Source organism: Vicia villosa, linkage group LG4 (genome assembly GCF_029867415.1).
Source record: "Vicia villosa cultivar HV-30 ecotype Madison, WI linkage group LG4, Vvil1.0, whole genome shotgun sequence".
Classification (NCBI taxonomy): Eukaryota; Viridiplantae; Streptophyta; class Magnoliopsida; order Fabales; family Fabaceae; genus Vicia; species Vicia villosa.
Window position 1 is genome coordinate 160,326,889 of NC_081183.1, and position 18,342 is coordinate 160,345,230.

General features: G+C 33.7%; 1 protein-coding gene across 1 annotated transcript; it reads left to right on the forward strand.

Moving 5' to 3' along the window:
• The first annotated feature begins 14,001 nt into the window (after positions 1 to 14,001).
• LOC131600120 (endoglucanase 13-like) lies at positions 14,002 to 15,965 on the forward strand. Its single transcript, XM_058872340.1, has 5 exons — positions 14,002 to 14,240; positions 14,312 to 14,725; positions 14,829 to 14,915; positions 15,023 to 15,175; positions 15,272 to 15,965. The coding sequence occupies exons 1-5, from the start codon at positions 14,007 to 14,009 to the stop codon at positions 15,866 to 15,868; spliced, it is 1,485 nt and encodes a 494-aa protein (XP_058728323.1). The 5' UTR covers positions 14,002 to 14,006; the 3' UTR covers positions 15,869 to 15,965.
• The last annotated feature ends 2,377 nt before the right edge of the window (positions 15,966 to 18,342 follow it).

An 18,342-nucleotide genomic window follows, 5' to 3' on the forward strand; every position in this document is an offset into this window, starting at 1 on the left:
TCCTGTATGGAAGGGAGTCCCTGACCTTTGAAGAAGTTCAATCAGCCCTATATTCAAAGGACCTGAACGAACGAAAGGAGCATAAACCTTCGACTGTTGGCAAAGGTTTGGCCGTTAAAGGAAAACTCTTACGAAAGGATGGTAATTTTGACAAGAAGAAGGGCAAAAGCCAGTCGAAGTCTTACAGTGGCGAAGCATCTGGCATTCAATGCTATCATTGTAAGAAGGAGGGTCACACAAGAAAGGTGTGCCCTGAACGCCTGAAAGATCATGGAGGAAAGGATAATGGCAATGCAGCCATTGTTCAAGAAGATTTTGAATCATCTAATGTTCTTGTGGTTTCAAGCAGTGACTCGAGAAGAGAGTGGATTATGGATTCAGGTTGCACTTAGCACATGACTCCAAACAAAGACTTGTTCGAGGAATTATGTGATCAAGATGGTGGATCAGTATTGCTGGGAAACAACAAGGCTTGCAAGATTGCAGGTGTTGGATCTGTGAGGTTCAAACTCCATGACGAGTCAATAAGGTTGTTGAATGAAGTCAGGTATGTTCCTGATTTGAAGAGAAATCTTCTTTCTCTTGGTGAATTCGGCAAGAAAGGATATGTTTTCCAAGGAGAGAAAAATATCCTAAGAGTCATGAAGGGGTCGAAGGAAGTCTTGAGAGGCATGAAGAAACAAGGCTTGTATACCCTTGAGGCTGAAGTTGTAAGTGGTTCAGCAAATGTTGCATCCACGAAACCTTTGTCGAAGACAGAAATCTGGCACATGAGATTGGGCCATGTCAGTGAAAGGGGTCTGGTCGAATTAGGGAAACAAAATCTGCTTGGTGGAGACAAAGTCGAAAAGCTGAAGTTTTGTGAATCCTGTGTACTTGGAAAATTTTGCAGAGTGAAGTTCAACAAAGGCAAACAAAGAACACATGGATCCCTTGATTACATCCATGCTGATCTTTGGGGGCCTGCAAGGTGTCCATCATATTCAGGAGCAAGGTATTTTCTATCCATAGTTGATGACTATTCCAGAAAGTTATGGGTATTCATCCAGAAGACTAAGGATGAAACTTTTGAGAATTTCAAAAGCTGGAAGACTCTGGTAGAAAATCAGACTGGCAGGAAGGTCAAGAGGTTGAGAACCGATAATGGCCTTGAATTTTGCAATGAAGCGTTCGACAACTTTTGTGCTGACTCTGGTATTGCAAGGCACATAACTACTGCAGGTACTCCACAGCAAAATGGTTTGGCTGAAACGTTTAATCGAACTATTTTGGAGAGAGTCAGATTCATGTTGACTAGTGCGGGGTTAAAGAAGGTGTTCTGGGCTGAGGATGTTTCGACAACATATCTGATAAATAGATGTCCTTCGACAGCGTTAGATATGAAGACACCTGAAGAAGTTTGGTCGGGACATCCACCAGATCTCGACAAATTGAGAGTATTTGGCTGCGTAGCCTATGCTCACATTAGGCAAGACAAGGTCGAACCTAGAGCTCTGAAATGAATGTTCATGGGATACCCTGAAGGAGTCAAAGCTTATAGGCTATGGTGCCTAGTGTCATACCCCAAATTTGTCCTACCCTTAATTCCTAACTGGCTTAAAGTTTCACACCCATGTGCATATCTCCACTAGGTCATTAACATAACTCATTCATCATTAACCATAAAATCCAACAAAAGATCGAGGATCTTGGAAGCTAGGGTTTTTGCATGGTCATTCATGATGAACTTCTTTCTCCTAAAGCTACGAGGTTTTTCTCTATGAAGATTCATCAAAGGCAAGAAGAATATGGTTCTTATGCGCAGTGTCTACAATCGTTAGTTCAACTGAGATTCAGTGGTTTTCAGGTTGAGGTGTTCTTGTGTGCTCCAATTCTCATCTTCCTCAAGAATTCCTCAAAGAATTGTTCTTATGTCCGATTGAAGTGCAATACATGTCATCATGTGAGAGTTAGACTTATGGGTCCATTGTGTTCAAGGCGCAGCTGTGCATAGTTGGTTGTTGGGCTGGTTTGAATTGAGGGATTGAAATTGAATTAAGGCCGCGTTGATTTGAGGATGAATTTGATAGTTTAATCGGCCTTATTATTCAAACTTTGTTCAAGGCATTTTGTTCATTGAGATACTAGATGCAGGATGCAAGAAATAAGGTCGCGGATTGCTCGTGATCAAAGCTTTATAAGTCCTTTTCTCATTGATTTGTTGATTGCAATGCATGGAATTGTTTGGGAATTGAATTCACATTTGAGAACTAAGACAACAAATCAAAGTCATCCAAGGTCTCTCACCAATTTCATTCATCAAGTCCAGTTCACCATTCATCAGATCAAACGTTTAAGTATCCATACAACATCATCACAATATTCAAGGTCTCTTTGCAAAAGTACAAACCATTAATACAAAAGTCATTACAAAAAAATCATCATCATGCTATTACATTTCCAATTCAACAAAGTTCACCGATTGCAAGTCCAAAATCCAGTACATTCCATAAAAAGAGTTCCGACACGGCTTTGGCTCATTGCTGCTGCAAGGAATTGAAGGAGTGTACACCATCACCATCAACGCTATGTGTTCCCGTGTATCTTCAGGCCTCAAAATCATGCCCAAAGACCTACATCAATAAACAAAACCAGTTCAGCCTATGCACCAACACATCCAAACCATATCGCACAACATTTTCAAACCAACTCATCCTAACTCCAACAGAACCTAACTCAATTCTAATCATACAATTCAAAACAAAACCATACATTAAATAAAACCAAATCTGCTGCTACCATGCCATGATAATCAGATTTGCAGCAATTAACAAGTCCAAACCATACACAGGTAAAGTCACATTTCACAACATAACCTACCATTCAAAAAAACCAGTCCCTATCTTGTACATTGCAGCCCATCAAGGAACCCATAGCAGTTCATGTAAAGAGTCATAAACAAAAACAAAAGATGGGATTGTTCAGAAAAGCCTAACTACACTAACTATCACCAATAGCTTTAACCAACGGCAAGGGTCCATGAGTTCAGAACCTCTACACACATCAGCCTTGTGTCACCATCAAAACCCTGTATAAAAAAGAAAAACATTCAGTTCAATTTCAGCACGTGTATCACCTAACCAAGCTCTTAACAACTAACAGAATTAACAAACTTTTCCGAACCATAACTAACTTTCTATTACTAACCAACTTCTAACAATATGTAACAGAATTCCAATCCTCATAACAAACTGGTAACAAACTTTTACCTCTCTGGGAATTGACGCTTCGTTCATCATCAGAGAAACTCCTCCATCTTCATCATTCCTCACTCTCTTCATCTTCACCATCTCCAAATCTCAGAACCAAATAATCTCACGTAACTCACCACAACATCACCTTCTTCATCATCTTCCGAATCACCTTCCTCAGCAACCTTCTTCACGATTATCATCATCTTCACCACCAACACACTCACTCCATAATCACCACATTCTTCAATTCTCATCTTCACTCACCAAAGAAAATCTTCACCACTCGGCTCGCTGATTCAATCACCAAAGAAAAATTCAGAAGAAAAGGATTAGAAAACTAACAGAAATCAGAAGAAAATCGTAACACAGAACTCACCTCTAACCGCCTTCAACCCTCACTCTGAACAGAGAACCTTGCTCTTCATACTCATAGCAACCTCCGTCTCCATCAGTGCTTCACGCCATACTCTTCTTGAATCGAATTCTCCATCAAGAATCACCATTACAATAATTCAAACTTCAATCATCTTCATCTGACTCGCCAACCACTCCAATCACCATCGCACTCCACCTTCCTCGCAAACCGTTATCAATCATCGTCTTCATCACCTGCTACCGTCACTTTTGCTGGATTCTCAACAACGACATCAAGAGCAGAGAAGTGAGCTGAGCGAAAACACCGTTTCTCCGATTGCGATTGAAGATCTTGCTCGGAGGTGAGGGAGCTTTCCGATCACCGCCGCGCCGTTCATTCGCGAGTGAGAGGAAGAAGAGCGTAGAAGCTCGAAGGTCACATTTTTACCCTAAATCCCTCTTTTCTATTTCATTATTTTTTGTTAATATCAACATTAATAATAATCAATTGGTTTTAATTATGGATTAATTGTTAAAATTAACATTGATTAGAGAAAATCTGAGATAAAGCAAATTGGATATAAACTGGATCTGTAACAAAAATTCTGGGTCCGAATTCCTGTTCACACCCCAATAATAGGCCCATACGCGCTAACACATAAATCCAGTTCATGCTAACATTACTAACACACCCCCTTTCTAGACAGATTTTGGTTTTATTTAGAAATTGTTTTTGTCTCTAATTTTGATTCATAATCCAGTTTCCCTTCGAATAAAAAATAAATAAAAATAGATTTTAAGTAGGATTTTGTGTGTACATAATTGTAATATTTTCTTTAGGATTTTTTTTAGAATTGTTTTGCTATTTCTAATAAATCTTTTTCTTAGATGTGTTCATATTTCTTCATGTTTCGCTAGGTTTTACAAAGTAATTTCGTTTAACACTTTAGGATCAGAATTTAATCACTAATTTTTGTATGATTGCTGTAGACTAACCCATGATGTTGTGTACAAAAAATAATTTCCTAATTCTTTGTTTTGGTTGGTATTTGGTTAGTTTTCCTTTAACTCGATTTACATGCGTTTCTAATAGACAATTGTGACGTTTGTGCTCTCAAATTGAAATGCATTTATGCAATAGCCTTGGTTTCTTTTGTACATATAATTAGGGATGTTTAGAGGTCCTAAGACCTGAAATTGAGAGTTTTAAATCATGTTTTCTTATTTTACTTGATTTTTCTTTCTCACATGTAAACACCTTGTTTTTGGTTGACGATTGCATCGTAACTTGTACAAATGACCCGTAATTTTGTGTGAAACCCCTTGGCATGATTTTGTGGTTGTTTAGGCATCTAGTATAGGCTATTTGCTACTGACTTGTACCATTTGATTGCATGTTTCTAACTTCATTGACAATTTGAAACCGTTTAGCTAGTATTAACCTAGTGTTGTTTAGTTTTGGTTAGAGTTTTGTATTGCTTCATGCTAATTGACTAATATAGATTAACATAGGATATTAAAACTAAATGAATGAGTTTGCTACTGACTTCAAGCTTAGACCATGTGTTCACTTGCTTTTGTTTTGATTAATTGATGTTTGCCCGCTAATTGGTAAGTAACGATGCATGCGATGCTTTGACGACTTCTTGTGGATGTTTTTGTAGGGTACCGTGATGCTTTTGTATTTGATTTGGGACATTCAATCCCATGTTTTGCTACTGACTTGGAGCTTCTTTCTCTTGTTTCCATGCTTAGCCTCTCATTTCTTACTTTGATTTTGATTACATCTTGCTATTTGCTTGCCATGTTCCCTTAGACTCTTCCTTCTTTGTTAAGAGGAATTGAGATAGGATAGGTATCCTTGACCTTAGGGCCATTAGCAGATTAGAACAACTTAGATTAGAATTTAGGATTAGTTCCCTATTGCATTCTTTTTCTTTTCAACTCTTTAAAACATTAATAAACGGAAGATGCGAATCACATTAAGCAAGTGATAGAGAAATGAGTGGGATTCATTCCCTAATCTATTTCTCAATCACTTAGTGGCATAGAAACGAGTGGGATTCATTCCCTAATCTGTTTCTCGGTCACTACTTAATGGGAGAGAAACGAGTGGGATTCCTTCCCTAATCTGTTTCTCAAACATTAATTAATGGGAGAGAAATGAGTGAGATTCATTCTCTAATCTGTTTCTCAAGTATTACATAATGGGGTGGAAGCGAGTGGGATTCATTCCCTAATCTGCTTCTCGATCATTATACACTGTTATGTGATTCAACTCGCAGAGTAAATCCCCTTAAAAAATACACAACCAAAAACACTTAAAGCATCTAACAATGGTTCAGACTAAAGCAAAGTAGAGAAAGTGGTGAGTGGCCCGGTATTGGGTACTGTTCATCACTCATCTACCCTAAAAGACACAAACCAATCTCTTTCTTCTTCCTAAGGGCGCCGTTATCTCCGCTCCATTGCATCCTAGGCGATCCCTTATGCAAGAGCGCGAGCGTTAACTCCGCCCAACTAAAAAACACAAAAACAAACAGAAAATCTTTAGCCGAGCTACGGTAACTCTGATTCCTGAAAAGGATACGTAGGCAGCGGGGTAGGGCCCGTGCGAGTATAATTCTTCTTTTCCCTACATTCTGCATTCATTTCGCATTTAGACATAGACATAGTACACACCCTTTAGATAGAAACAAACATAGGTGGATACCATCGAGTACGATGGGCGCGAGGGGTGCTGATACCTTCCCCTCGCGTAACCGACTCCCGTACCTTGATTCTCTGGTCGCAAGACCCTGTTCCTTCCTTTGTAGGTTATCCGGTATTCCTTTCCCTTATGGGATAAATATATTGGTGGCGACTCTGTTCATTTTTCGCGAGCGTGCGACACCTAGAGCCAGGTCACATGAGGTGTATCACCAGTCGAGATGTAGTTTTCAATGAAGCTGAAATGGCTTTTAAGAAAACTAATGATGTTGGTCGAAGTACAGAAACATATGACGAAGAGCTGAAACAGGTAGAGATTCCTGTTGAGGTGGAGCATGTTGATGCTGAATTGCATATTCATGATGAAGTCGAAGAAGAAGCAGAAGATGCTGAGGAAATTGAGGAAACTGTCGATGACTACCTATTGTCAAGAGATAGGTCGAGAAGAGCCATCAAGCCACCTCAAAGACTTGGATATGCAGATCTTATAGCTTATTCCTTAATCTCTGCAAGTGAGGTTCTAGACGAAGAACCTAGAGACTACAAGGAAGTTATGAGGAGTCGAAATAAGACTGAATGGCTGAAGGCCATGGATGGTGAGATGAAATCTCTTCATGATAATCATACTTGGGAACTGATCAAGAAACCTGCTGGGGAAAGGTTAGTCAGCTGTAAATGGATTTTCAAAGTTAAGGAAGGAATTGAAGGAGTGACGTCGAAAAGATACAAGGCAAGGTTAGTTGCAAGGGGTTTCACTTAGAAAGAAGGTGTCGACTTTAATGATGTGTTTTCTCTTGTTGTGAAGCATAGGTCCATTCGAATGTTGCTTGCCATGGTGGCACCGTTCGACCTTAAACTGGAACAAATGGATGTGAAGACTGCATTCTTGTTTGGTGATCTAGATGAAACGATCCTGATGAGGCAACCTGAAGGGTATGTCGAGAAGGGGAAGGAAGAATATGTGTGCAAGCTAAAGAGATCTTTATATGGACTGAAACAATCTCCTCGACAATGGAATAGGAGATTCGACAAGTTCATGGCACGCATAAGTTTCATTAGAAGTCAGTTCGACCACTGCGTTTACTTCAGATTTCGACCTGGTAATTCATTTATTATTTTGTTGCTTTATGTGGATGATATTCTCATAGCAAGCAACAATGTTGAAGATGTGATGAGGGTGAAGGCTGAACTCAATAAGGAGTTTGATATAAAAGATCTGGGAGCTGCTTCCAGGATTCTTGGAATTGACATTCGAAGAGATAGAAAGAAGTCGAAGTTATGCTTATCTCAAGAGGCATATCTATGAAAGATTCTCGAAAAGTTTGGTATGTCGAATTCGAAGCCAGTTGTGACTCCAACAAACCCTCAATTCAAGCTGAGTATTGATCAGTGTCCCAGTACTGATGCCGAAGGAGCCTATATAAATAGCATCCTATATGCTAATATAGTTGGTTCTTTGATGCATGCTATGGTCTGCACAAGACCCGACATAGCATATGCAGTAAGTCTTGTAAGCAGGTACATGGTGAATCCTAGAAAAGCTCACTGACAAGCATTGAAGTGGATTTTAAGGTACATAAATGGGTCTCTGAACAGAGTCCTAATTTATGGTGGAGCCTTGGGTGAAGATAGTAAAGCAGAAATTGAAGGATATGTCGACTCTGATTATGCAGGTTGTATGGATTCCAGAAAATCTATTTCCGGATATGTTTTCATTATGTTTGGCACTGCAATTAGTTGGAAAGCAACACTTCAAAAGGTTGTTGCTCTATCAACCACTGAAGCGGAGTATATTGCCCTAACTGAAGCTGTGAAAGAAGCATTGTGGCTTAAAGGTTTTGCGAAGGAGCTGAAACTTCAAGGTCGAGGTATCACTGTTAAATGTTATAGTCAGAGTGCAATACACCTGTCGAAGAATTCAGCCTATCATGAGCAAACTAAGCACATTGATGTGAGGCTGCATTTTTTCAGAGGAGTAATCGAGCGTGGAGAAGTCCAAGTGCTAAAGGTTTCGACTGAAGACAAAATATCTGATATGATCACCAAGACATTATCGAGTTGCAAGTTTTTCCACTGTATGCAGTTGATAAAGCTGCATGAAGAAAGCTAGTTTGTTCCCTTGATGTTGTAGAGTTAGATCCAAGGTGGAGATTTGTGAGATATTGGATCGAACTCTAGTATGGTCGAAGGGTAGCTTCTTGGTTCGACAGGATTAAGCATGAAGTCGAAGGTTGTTCACATGCTGGTGTCGAAGATGCTAGGGTTGTTAGCATGTTAAATTAGGTTTTAGTGTTTAAACCATAATTTATTAAGTTAGCTTGTTTATTAAGTTGGCTTGTATAATGGGCCTTGTGGAAAAAGCCCATTAGTTAGTATGTTAGGTTTTATTATAAATAACATACTAGTCTCTCATCATTGCTAAGCTGCAAATCCTAATTTAGGGTGAGAGAGATTATTTGTTATTCTTGTAAACTTGTAATCTTATTTTAAGAGAAAGTAAAAGAATAGCAATTATAACCAATTCTTGTGTTCTTCTTCCTTGTCCTTTATTCTTCCCTTGCATTATACTTTGTTCTTGACATCGTTTTTCACAACAGTGGGGAAGTAGTGGATAAGGCAAAAGTGCTTTTATGGCTATGGAATATAATTGAATCAAGATTCAAAGTATAGGTTTTAGCTTTTATTCGTGGTGCGAAAGTCCTTTGGACTCTCTTAAATTGATTGATGCTTTTTGTAATCCGGCAAGTATCCTTTGTATGTTTTTTTAATAATGAATCCATTGCTTATAAAAAAAAATGCAAATGCAGAATTTTAGTGGAAAACAAGAATATTATTATTTTTGCATCTAATTTTAGTAAATTTTTAAATAGTGTAAATCATGCTTAAAAAGTTAAAGAAATGAGTATTATTTTAATATTTTATTTCAAGGATCATACTTAGAATCACCCGAAGATGACAGATGTTCTTCTGAGTCTAGCTACTGGATCGAAGATAATGGAATATCAAGAAGGACTAATTAGACTTTGCTTACAGCTAATTAGAATTTTCTATGAACTAATTATATTATGAACTTTCCAATGTTATCAGTATGGATCTTGCACTTTTTTGACATTATGATGCTAATTATAAGATTAGGATTTAATAAACTTTTGGTTGTATTATATGACATTATGATTAAGGAACTCACTTTTTTTCTTGGCATATTATTAATTATATTAGAAATTTATGATTGCAATTTCATTTTGTTAGAAAGTTATAGAAAAATATAAAAAGTAAAAAAAAAAATTATGAAAACAAAAATAATAATTTAAAGAAATAAAGATATAAATCTATTAGTAAAATAAAAAAAATATTAATACAAAATAAAAGAGAGAGAGAGAGAGAAATGTTAATTAATAACAGTTTAACCGCGTTGCTAAAAGTATTGAGTTAAATAATTAGTGTCACTATAAGTTGTTACCAGATAAATTGTTAAGTATTTATAAAACAATATGCGACAGTTTAGAACTAGCACAATTTCAAATTGTTGCAATTAGCATTGAAAACAAGTTCGCAATAATTAGAAACCACTGTAAATAGCTATTTAAGGCAAACCTATAACCGTCGCAGTTCATACTAGCGACACACGCTTTTGAGGCAAAAAATGAATGTCTTGACGCAAGTATTGCGGTGATTTGAACCGCAGTAATTGTAAAAAACACCGTGCAACATTCCTTTTTTCTTGTAGTATATCCAGTGATGTAATTAGAGGATATGTGGTTTTTTTCTTGAGGCGTAACTGTAAGATATGTGCTTTATCCCAATAATTCAGTTATATATAATTTATCTTAGCGATCCGACAATGTAGGTATGTGATTTACGCAATGATTTAGTTACATGATATGTGGTTGTCCTAGCAATCAGACATTGTAGGTATGTGTTATACACAATGATCCAATTAGGGGGATATGTGATTTATCTTAGTCTTTTGGTGAGGGATATGTGATTTATCCTGGTGGCTTAATTGGAGGATACATGATTATCCCTATAGATTAATTAGAGGATATATGATTTATCCTAATGGTGCAAGTGTAAGATATGTGGCTTATCCCAATGATTCAGTTATAAGATATGCGATTTGTCTTAGCTATATGACACTATAGGTATGTGATTTACATAGTGATTTAGTTATAGGATAATTGATTTAACCTAGAAATCTGACTATAGATATGTGATTTGCAAAGTGACCGAGTTAGGGGAATATGTGATTTATCCCGACCACTTAGCAAAGGAATATTTGATTTATTTCGACAATTCTATTGGATGATACATGAGTTATCCTTCAATTAAGTCAAATTTAGATGTGCTAGATTGTCAATATGTAGGATTAATTTAAGTGTGAGTGAATCTAGATGATTTAGTGGCATGACATCTCCATAGACCTTGGTATGAGTGATTATCCCTATAGTCAATTTTGTACATGTGATCATCCTGATAGGCAATTTCAAACTGTGCCTTGTCCCGAGTAGAAGAATAGTATAATTTTCAATGGTTTAGATCAGGGATCCATTGAGATTACTATCTCATTCCATGTTGCTTTTATTCTTTTCAAATAAGCAGGTGCTCGAGTTGGATTCATAGCTGAAGGCTTGATGCTGAAGACCCATTAGATAATGTTTTTGTTGCGTTGTTGTCTTTTGTTAGACTTTGATGTATTTAGAATTTGATGTATTTAGATTTTTATCTAGTTATTTCAAACTTGAATATATCCAATGTATCCCATAACAAATTTTTAATGCCACACGTTATTATTCCAAACGTGTAACTTGGGATATTACAAACGAAAAATAGAGACAAAAAAATAGTAAGTTGAGAAGAGAATTTATTTTCAACAATAGAGGCGAAAATTAGAGACACTTGATTCAATAAAAATAATATTGGGTCTGTTTGTTTTGGCTTTTTTAAAAAAAAAATGATTTTTATAGTGTTACATAATTTGTGTAAAAAAAATATACAACGAAACTTTTCATAAAAGTTTCAAATGAAAATTTGGTCTGAATAGTTATTCTTAAAATGTTATTTTAGGTATTTCATCTTTTTATTGAAATTTCTCTTTGATATCAAAATTTCAAAAAATAACTTAATTTTGAAGCTATTTCAAATAGATTTTCATAAAAATCATTTTTGAAATACAACTTTTTAAAAAAATTGCGATTTTAACTAGATTTTGGTCTCCAATAATATATTTATGTCATATGATGTCAAAATTAGTATTTCATTTTAGAAAAAACTAATATAAATATTGTAATATTTTTAAAAACAATTTAGTAAAATTCATTTTAAAAATACAAAGAAAAAATCAATTTTCTTAAAGCTGAAATAAACAAACCCATTATATGACTCTATCTATACTAGGTTGAATTCAGTATATTTAAAAATAACATTTATTTAGTGAAGATAATTTGAGACATATTTTAAGTCTTAAAAGTTACTTTAAAGTTAAAGTTAAAAATAAGAGCTATTAAAATAAAGTTAGAGTTGTTTGGTTATGATTATTTGTTAAACTTTAAAATTATTTTTAATTTAAAAGTTGTGTGTGTGTGTGTGTGATCAAATGACACCAATACGTCAAATTTAGTAACTTGACACCTCTGATAACTCTTTACCACATATCTTTATAACAAAATTCACCATTAGATTGAAAATTATTATGATATAGATCATGTGTATAGAATTTAACATCAATCGGAGATCGTTTGATATGTATACGAGATACATAAAAACTAACGTCATACAAAATCGTTAATATTGATCATTCTCTTTAACATATCAAATGATTTTCGATTGATGTTAAATTTTATGGACATGATATATGATGTTAGATTTCAGTCCAACGGTGAATTTTGTTAAATGGATATGCAGTAAAGAGTTATCGAAGATGTCATTTTACTAAGTTTGATATCTTGGTGTCATTTGATTCTGACCCCATATATATATATATATATATAAATCGTATTAATTAATTATTGTATTAACATATATAATTCAGCGTATAATATAAAAAATTAATAATATTATTGAAAATTGAAAATCATTATACAATAAAACAAGATATAATATACAAAATGAATAAAAAGTTGGACAATACTAGTATCTACAAAAATGATAATTTAAACAGAAGAAGAAAAAAAAAAGAATAAAAAAAATATAACTCTAGATGTTATGAACAATAGAAAAAATTGAAAAACTTATGGTCTATTGTACTAGTGCCATTAAGAAACGTGTTTTCAATGGGATTCGAACCGCGACCACATGTTTTAAGCTCTAAAAAAGTGGGTTTCAACTCCTTTTTTACAAGTTCATTTTATTTGATTTTTTGTCTTTAAAAAAAGCTTTTTTTCCTTAAGAGCTTTATAAAAAATGTGTTTGACCCTCCATCTCTTTATAAAGAGAAGAAAAATAGATAAAAAATTGGGCCAAACAATACCATATGTCTGTATCGAATAACTTATGTCTCTAGTTTCCTCTCCAACTACACATTTCATATGAGACCAAAATATTTTGTCTCTAAATAAAAGCTTAAATTAAATAATTTTATTAATGTTTGAGCTTTGTTTGAAATATGGTTTTTTAAGTCTTAAATAATTTTTTTTGAGAATTTATTTAAAAATAAAGTTTCAAATAAAAAGTTAGTTTAAAAAGTTTGTCATAAGAAAATATTATTTATATTTTATTATTTTTCTATAATGTTTTCTAAATATATAAATTTTTTAAAAAATTATTTAAGTTTTTGAATGTCAGAATAGTGTGATTTTTTATAAATATGTCTCTTTATAAATTATATGATTTTTATTATGTTAACATTTTTAATAATAATTATTTTTTAAGTAATTAAATATTAGATTACTATTTTAATTTATAAAAATGAATTAAAAATAATCCATACTATATTTGAAAAAGTGCTTATACTAATTATTTTTGAAATATAAATAAAATAATTTTTCAATAAATTTATTTAGAACAATATGATTTTATAATATTATAAAAATGGAAATTGGTTTCATATGTTTTACGGTTTTTGTAAAAATATTAAAATTTATAAAAAAAATAAGTTTTTGAATATTCAAAATAAACTCATTCTTTAGCTCTCAAAAACTTATTTTAGGTATTTCACAAAAAAAAAATTCAAATCTCTTAACATATAATATTAATATCTCAAAAAAAAAAAAACTCTAAATCTTAAAAAATACGTAAAACCAAAATTTTCTTATTTTAAATCTCAAAATCTTATTTACGACATTTCCTAAAAAAGAAATTAGAATCCTTCTATATATATAATATCCCAAAAAAATTTCTCCAAATTATAAAAAATAATTAAATAAAAAATTTCCTTATTTCATCTATTTTTATCAAAAAAATAATTAAAATCCCTCCAAATATAATTTCTCAAAAATATATTCCTTCAAAATTTAAAAAGTAACTTCAGACCAAACTTTTCCCATTTTTGTTGTAGTATATGTTCATTAGGTAGTTTAGATAAACAATTATTCAATGAAGTTAAAGACTTAAAATATGATTATTCAAGCAATTTAAAAAGTTAAATTTTTTTAGTCCAAATACAACAAATATTTTATGAACTTGTTCATTGTAAAAAAAGAAAAATAGGGGTATAAATTAACATCTAAAATATGAATTTGTTGTACTAAAACATATAGTCTACTTTTGTTTTTGATGTTGTCTCTCAAGATGTCATTAAACAATGTGCTGATGTCACTGAGCAATGTTTTCATTTTCATTCTTGTTTGTTGCTCTTATATGGTTCAAAATGTTGCTTCTGATGATTATGGAACAGCACTTACAAAAAGTTTATTGTTTTTTGAGGGTCAACGTTCTGGTGTGTTGCCTAAGAATCAAAGACTGAATTGGAGAGGAGATTCTGCAGTTAAAGATGGTCAAGATGTTGGGGTAAAATATCTTTAATTACCGATATTTTATACTGTCACTCAATCATAATCGTTATATGTGTATATATGCAGATGGATCTGGTGGGAGGATACTATGACGCCGGAGACAATTTGAAACTTGGATTTCCAATGGCATATACCATAACAATGTTATCATGGAGTGTAATCGAGTTTAAGGACAAGCTTGCAAGTAAGAATGAGCTTGATAATGCATTATATGCCATAAAATGGGGAACCGATTTTTTGATAAAAGCGCATCCACAACCAAATGTGCTGTATGGAGAAAATGGTGATCCTGATTCAGATCATCAATGTTGGCAAAGACCAGAGGATATGGGAACACCTAGAACTTCTTATAAGATTGATGAACAACATCCTGGTTCTGATCTTGCTGCTGAAACTGCTGCTGCTTTCGCTTCTGCTTCCATTGTTTTTCAATCTGCGGACTCAAAATATGCATCCACATTGCTTACTCATGCACAACAAGTATTGTTCTATTTTCTTTCATGTATCTATTATGTGCAGATTATTTACTTTTTATATACATTTTTTGTTTGGTGAATATTTCTAACTACTATTTTTATTTCAGTTGTTTGATTTTGCAAACAGTCATCAAGGCATATACCATGAAAGTATCCCACCGGCTGCAAAAATATATTCCAGCAGTGGATATAAGGTAATCATTTGAAATTCTATTTATTACAAAATATTGTACAATATTATTTTTAAAAAAGAAGAAACTAGGGCACATAATGAGATTTGTAATTTATTTTGTACCAACAGGATGAATTACTTTGGGCAGCAGCATGGCTTCATCGTGCGACAAACTTGAAACAATACCTTGATTACATTGGAAATTCCGGTGACAATGGTGGTGTGAGATCAATGTTCAGTTGGGATGACAAGTATGTTGGTGCACAAGTTCTTATTGCAAAGGTATATAATACGTATATATTATTCAATATCACTCATCAATATTCATCTATATTGCTACTTAAATATTCTAATATATTGGAACAAATATGCATGCAGCTTGTTTTAGAGGGAAAAGTAGAGTCTTCAGGAATTTGGGCTCAGTACAAAGCAAATGCAGAACAATTCATATGTTCATGTCTGCAAAAATCGAACCAAAACATACAGAAAACACCCGGAGGTTTATTATGGTTTCTACCATGGGCTAATAATCAATATGTTACTTCTGCTACATTTGCAATGTCCACTTACTCTCAATATTTATCTTCAAGTAAAGCATCCCTTCAATGTAGTGGTGGTGCTGTTTCTCCTTCTGATCTCGCGTCTTTTGTTAAATCACAAGTGGACTACATATTGGGTTCTAATCCACAAAAAATGAGTTACATGGTGGGATATGGCTCGAATTATCCACAACAAGTTCATCATAGAGGAGCGTCAATTGTGTCGTTTAAAAATGATAGTTCACCAGTTGGATGCAAAGACGGGCTTGACAAATGGTTAAATAGAAACGCACCGAATCCTAATGTATTGGAAGGTGCCGTTGTGAGTCCAGATCAAAATGATGGTTTTAGTGATAATAGGAATAATTATCAACTAGGAGAACCAACTACCACTTCTGTTGCACCTTTAGTTGGTGTTCTTGCTTTTCTAGCTTAAATTTTGTATACCTTGTCACACATATAATCTTCAAATGTATAGCAAAAAATAAGAACTATCTAGTTCATCCAATGAGAAAACTCTTTAATTATACTTAAGCAGGTAGAAAAGTATTACAGTTTTATTTTCTGTTGTTTTCCTTGTATGTGTGAAATTTTGCATGGAATCTTTACTAGTTTTTGGTTCTAAAGAAAACAATTCTAGTTCTAGTAGGGCCTACTTAATTTTGATTCAATTATTGAAGTAGATAAAATAAATCAATTCAAAGAAGCAAGCTCATTATGGTGGATTATGGGTTACTGATTGGAGAAATGGAAGTAAGAAGAGAAAACTGTGTTCAATAACCATAAATTTAAAGAGGAAATAATATTACCAAAACAGGAAAGAAAAGGATTATACAATTCAAGCTTATAGCATGAGAAGAGAACATAGATGACCAAATTCAGAGAGTTTATAGACAATATGAGGATCACTGATAGTCTATTATAGGTGGAAAAAAACTTGGTTCAGTATGAGAAGGACTCTGTATTTTAATTTTAATTGACTATCTTATCTTTTACCTAGTGCTACAACAAGTTTATAACTTCTTGCATTATTTATATTATTTTTGTGTATTTTTAAAGTTAAGTTTAAATTTGCTTTTATTTTAACCGATGATAAGTTTGAAATTACCGAACCCGTAGATTAACCCCTTAACCATAATGTAATCGATTTCTTTATTTTCAATTGTCGAAAACCTAACTCCCCTTTTCATTTCTTTTCTTTGATTAAATTAATTTAGGGTGGATTCTTATTTACCCAACTCAAAAAGTTGGGTAAGGTTATTTTTAGTGTAAAGTTTCTTGAAAACAACAAATAATTATATTATTTAATAAATAATTAAATATGTAAAAGTTAAATGGTGTTATATGATTGGCTAAATGTACACTACCTATCTTTTTGTGATGGGTAGAGAAGTTGTCCTCTTAATTTAGAGTCCATACAATACAACTTGAGTGTCACTTTCTTATACTACATTTTATTTAATTGTTTTTGACCTGCGTGCGACACATATCACCCTTTATCTTAATAAAATATAAATAGAGACAAAGTATCTGTTAGCAAAAAAGACTATTTGTGGTGGTGAGATAAATGAACAAATATTTTGTTTTTCTAATAAAATTGTATAAAAATTTGAAAATGGGGAGAGTACAAAATTTTGGATAGATTTTGAAGCTCTAAAAGATTCGTTTTCCATATTATTTTGTATTTTCACTAATAAAAAATATTGTGGGGCTAACATGGGGTGTTGGGATCAAGTGACGTGAAAATGGAGCTTTAAGTGGAGTGAAGAACTATCTAAATAATTGGAAACTTGTTCCAAAGAATTAAAAAATCTATTAAGATTAAGTTTCAACACATGTGTTTTAGTTCTAAATATAGTTTTTATGGATTCACGGTAAAGTCTTGCTATAATTTGATCTCAAGACGTAGCGTCTTACAACTTGTACCTAATAAGAAAGATAAGGCAATTATAGTTTTAGGAGTAGCGAGGGTGCCATCTAATGTTCATGTATTCTGTTGGAAAGTTTTGACTAATAAGCTGGCCACTAGAGATTGCTTATGTGCTATAGAGGTGACAGTGGATCACAGAAACTATATATGTATGGATTACGTAGTGAGGTTGAAAAAAAATAGGACAGCACCTGTTGAAATCGTTTTATTTTAATAGGTAATGGAATTAAAAAGAGTAGTATAAGGGGTATTCCGCCCGAAAACAAAACGGAAAGCTCCTACTACTCGAAATAAATGAACGGCAGATATTCCAAGTATGAAAATTACATAACTCTCCTAATTTGTGAAAAGAAAAAAGCTAATTCCAAGAAACAAGAATTATCTCCGATATATACTCCGAAAAACTAAATATCTCGCTCTTGAAGATAATAGCATTCCGCTTAAACCATGAGCACCAAACCGTGACTAATCAAATCACCTCCATTATTGTCCTCTTAGGCACACTCTTTTGTCGCATAAAAAGAAGAACCCAACAAACTCTGCGAAAGACAACCCTGGAATATGCCCAATCTAATCAAATACCTTCCTCCAAATATGCGTAGTTACCTCGCAACCCCCAAATAAATGCGATAAGGATTCTAACTCCGACAAGCACATGACACAAAGCAAATCACTATTATCCACCAATATACCCATCTTGAACAATTGATCTTTAGAAGCTATTCTGTTATGAAAGAAGCGCCAACCGTAAAACAGAATTTTAGAAGGGATTTTTACCTTCCACAAATTGTTCAAGACTTTGACCAATGCTGGATCCAGAGGAGGCCCAGATAATTTGGCTCTGAATCTGTCATAATAGGTTTTGACTGAGAACACACCTTCCTGGTTCGCCCTCCAAACAAACGCATTCGTCAATCCTTGTTGAAGGCGATGCTGCTGCAACATAATAGAAAAATCTTGCATTAAATGAATCGGAACAG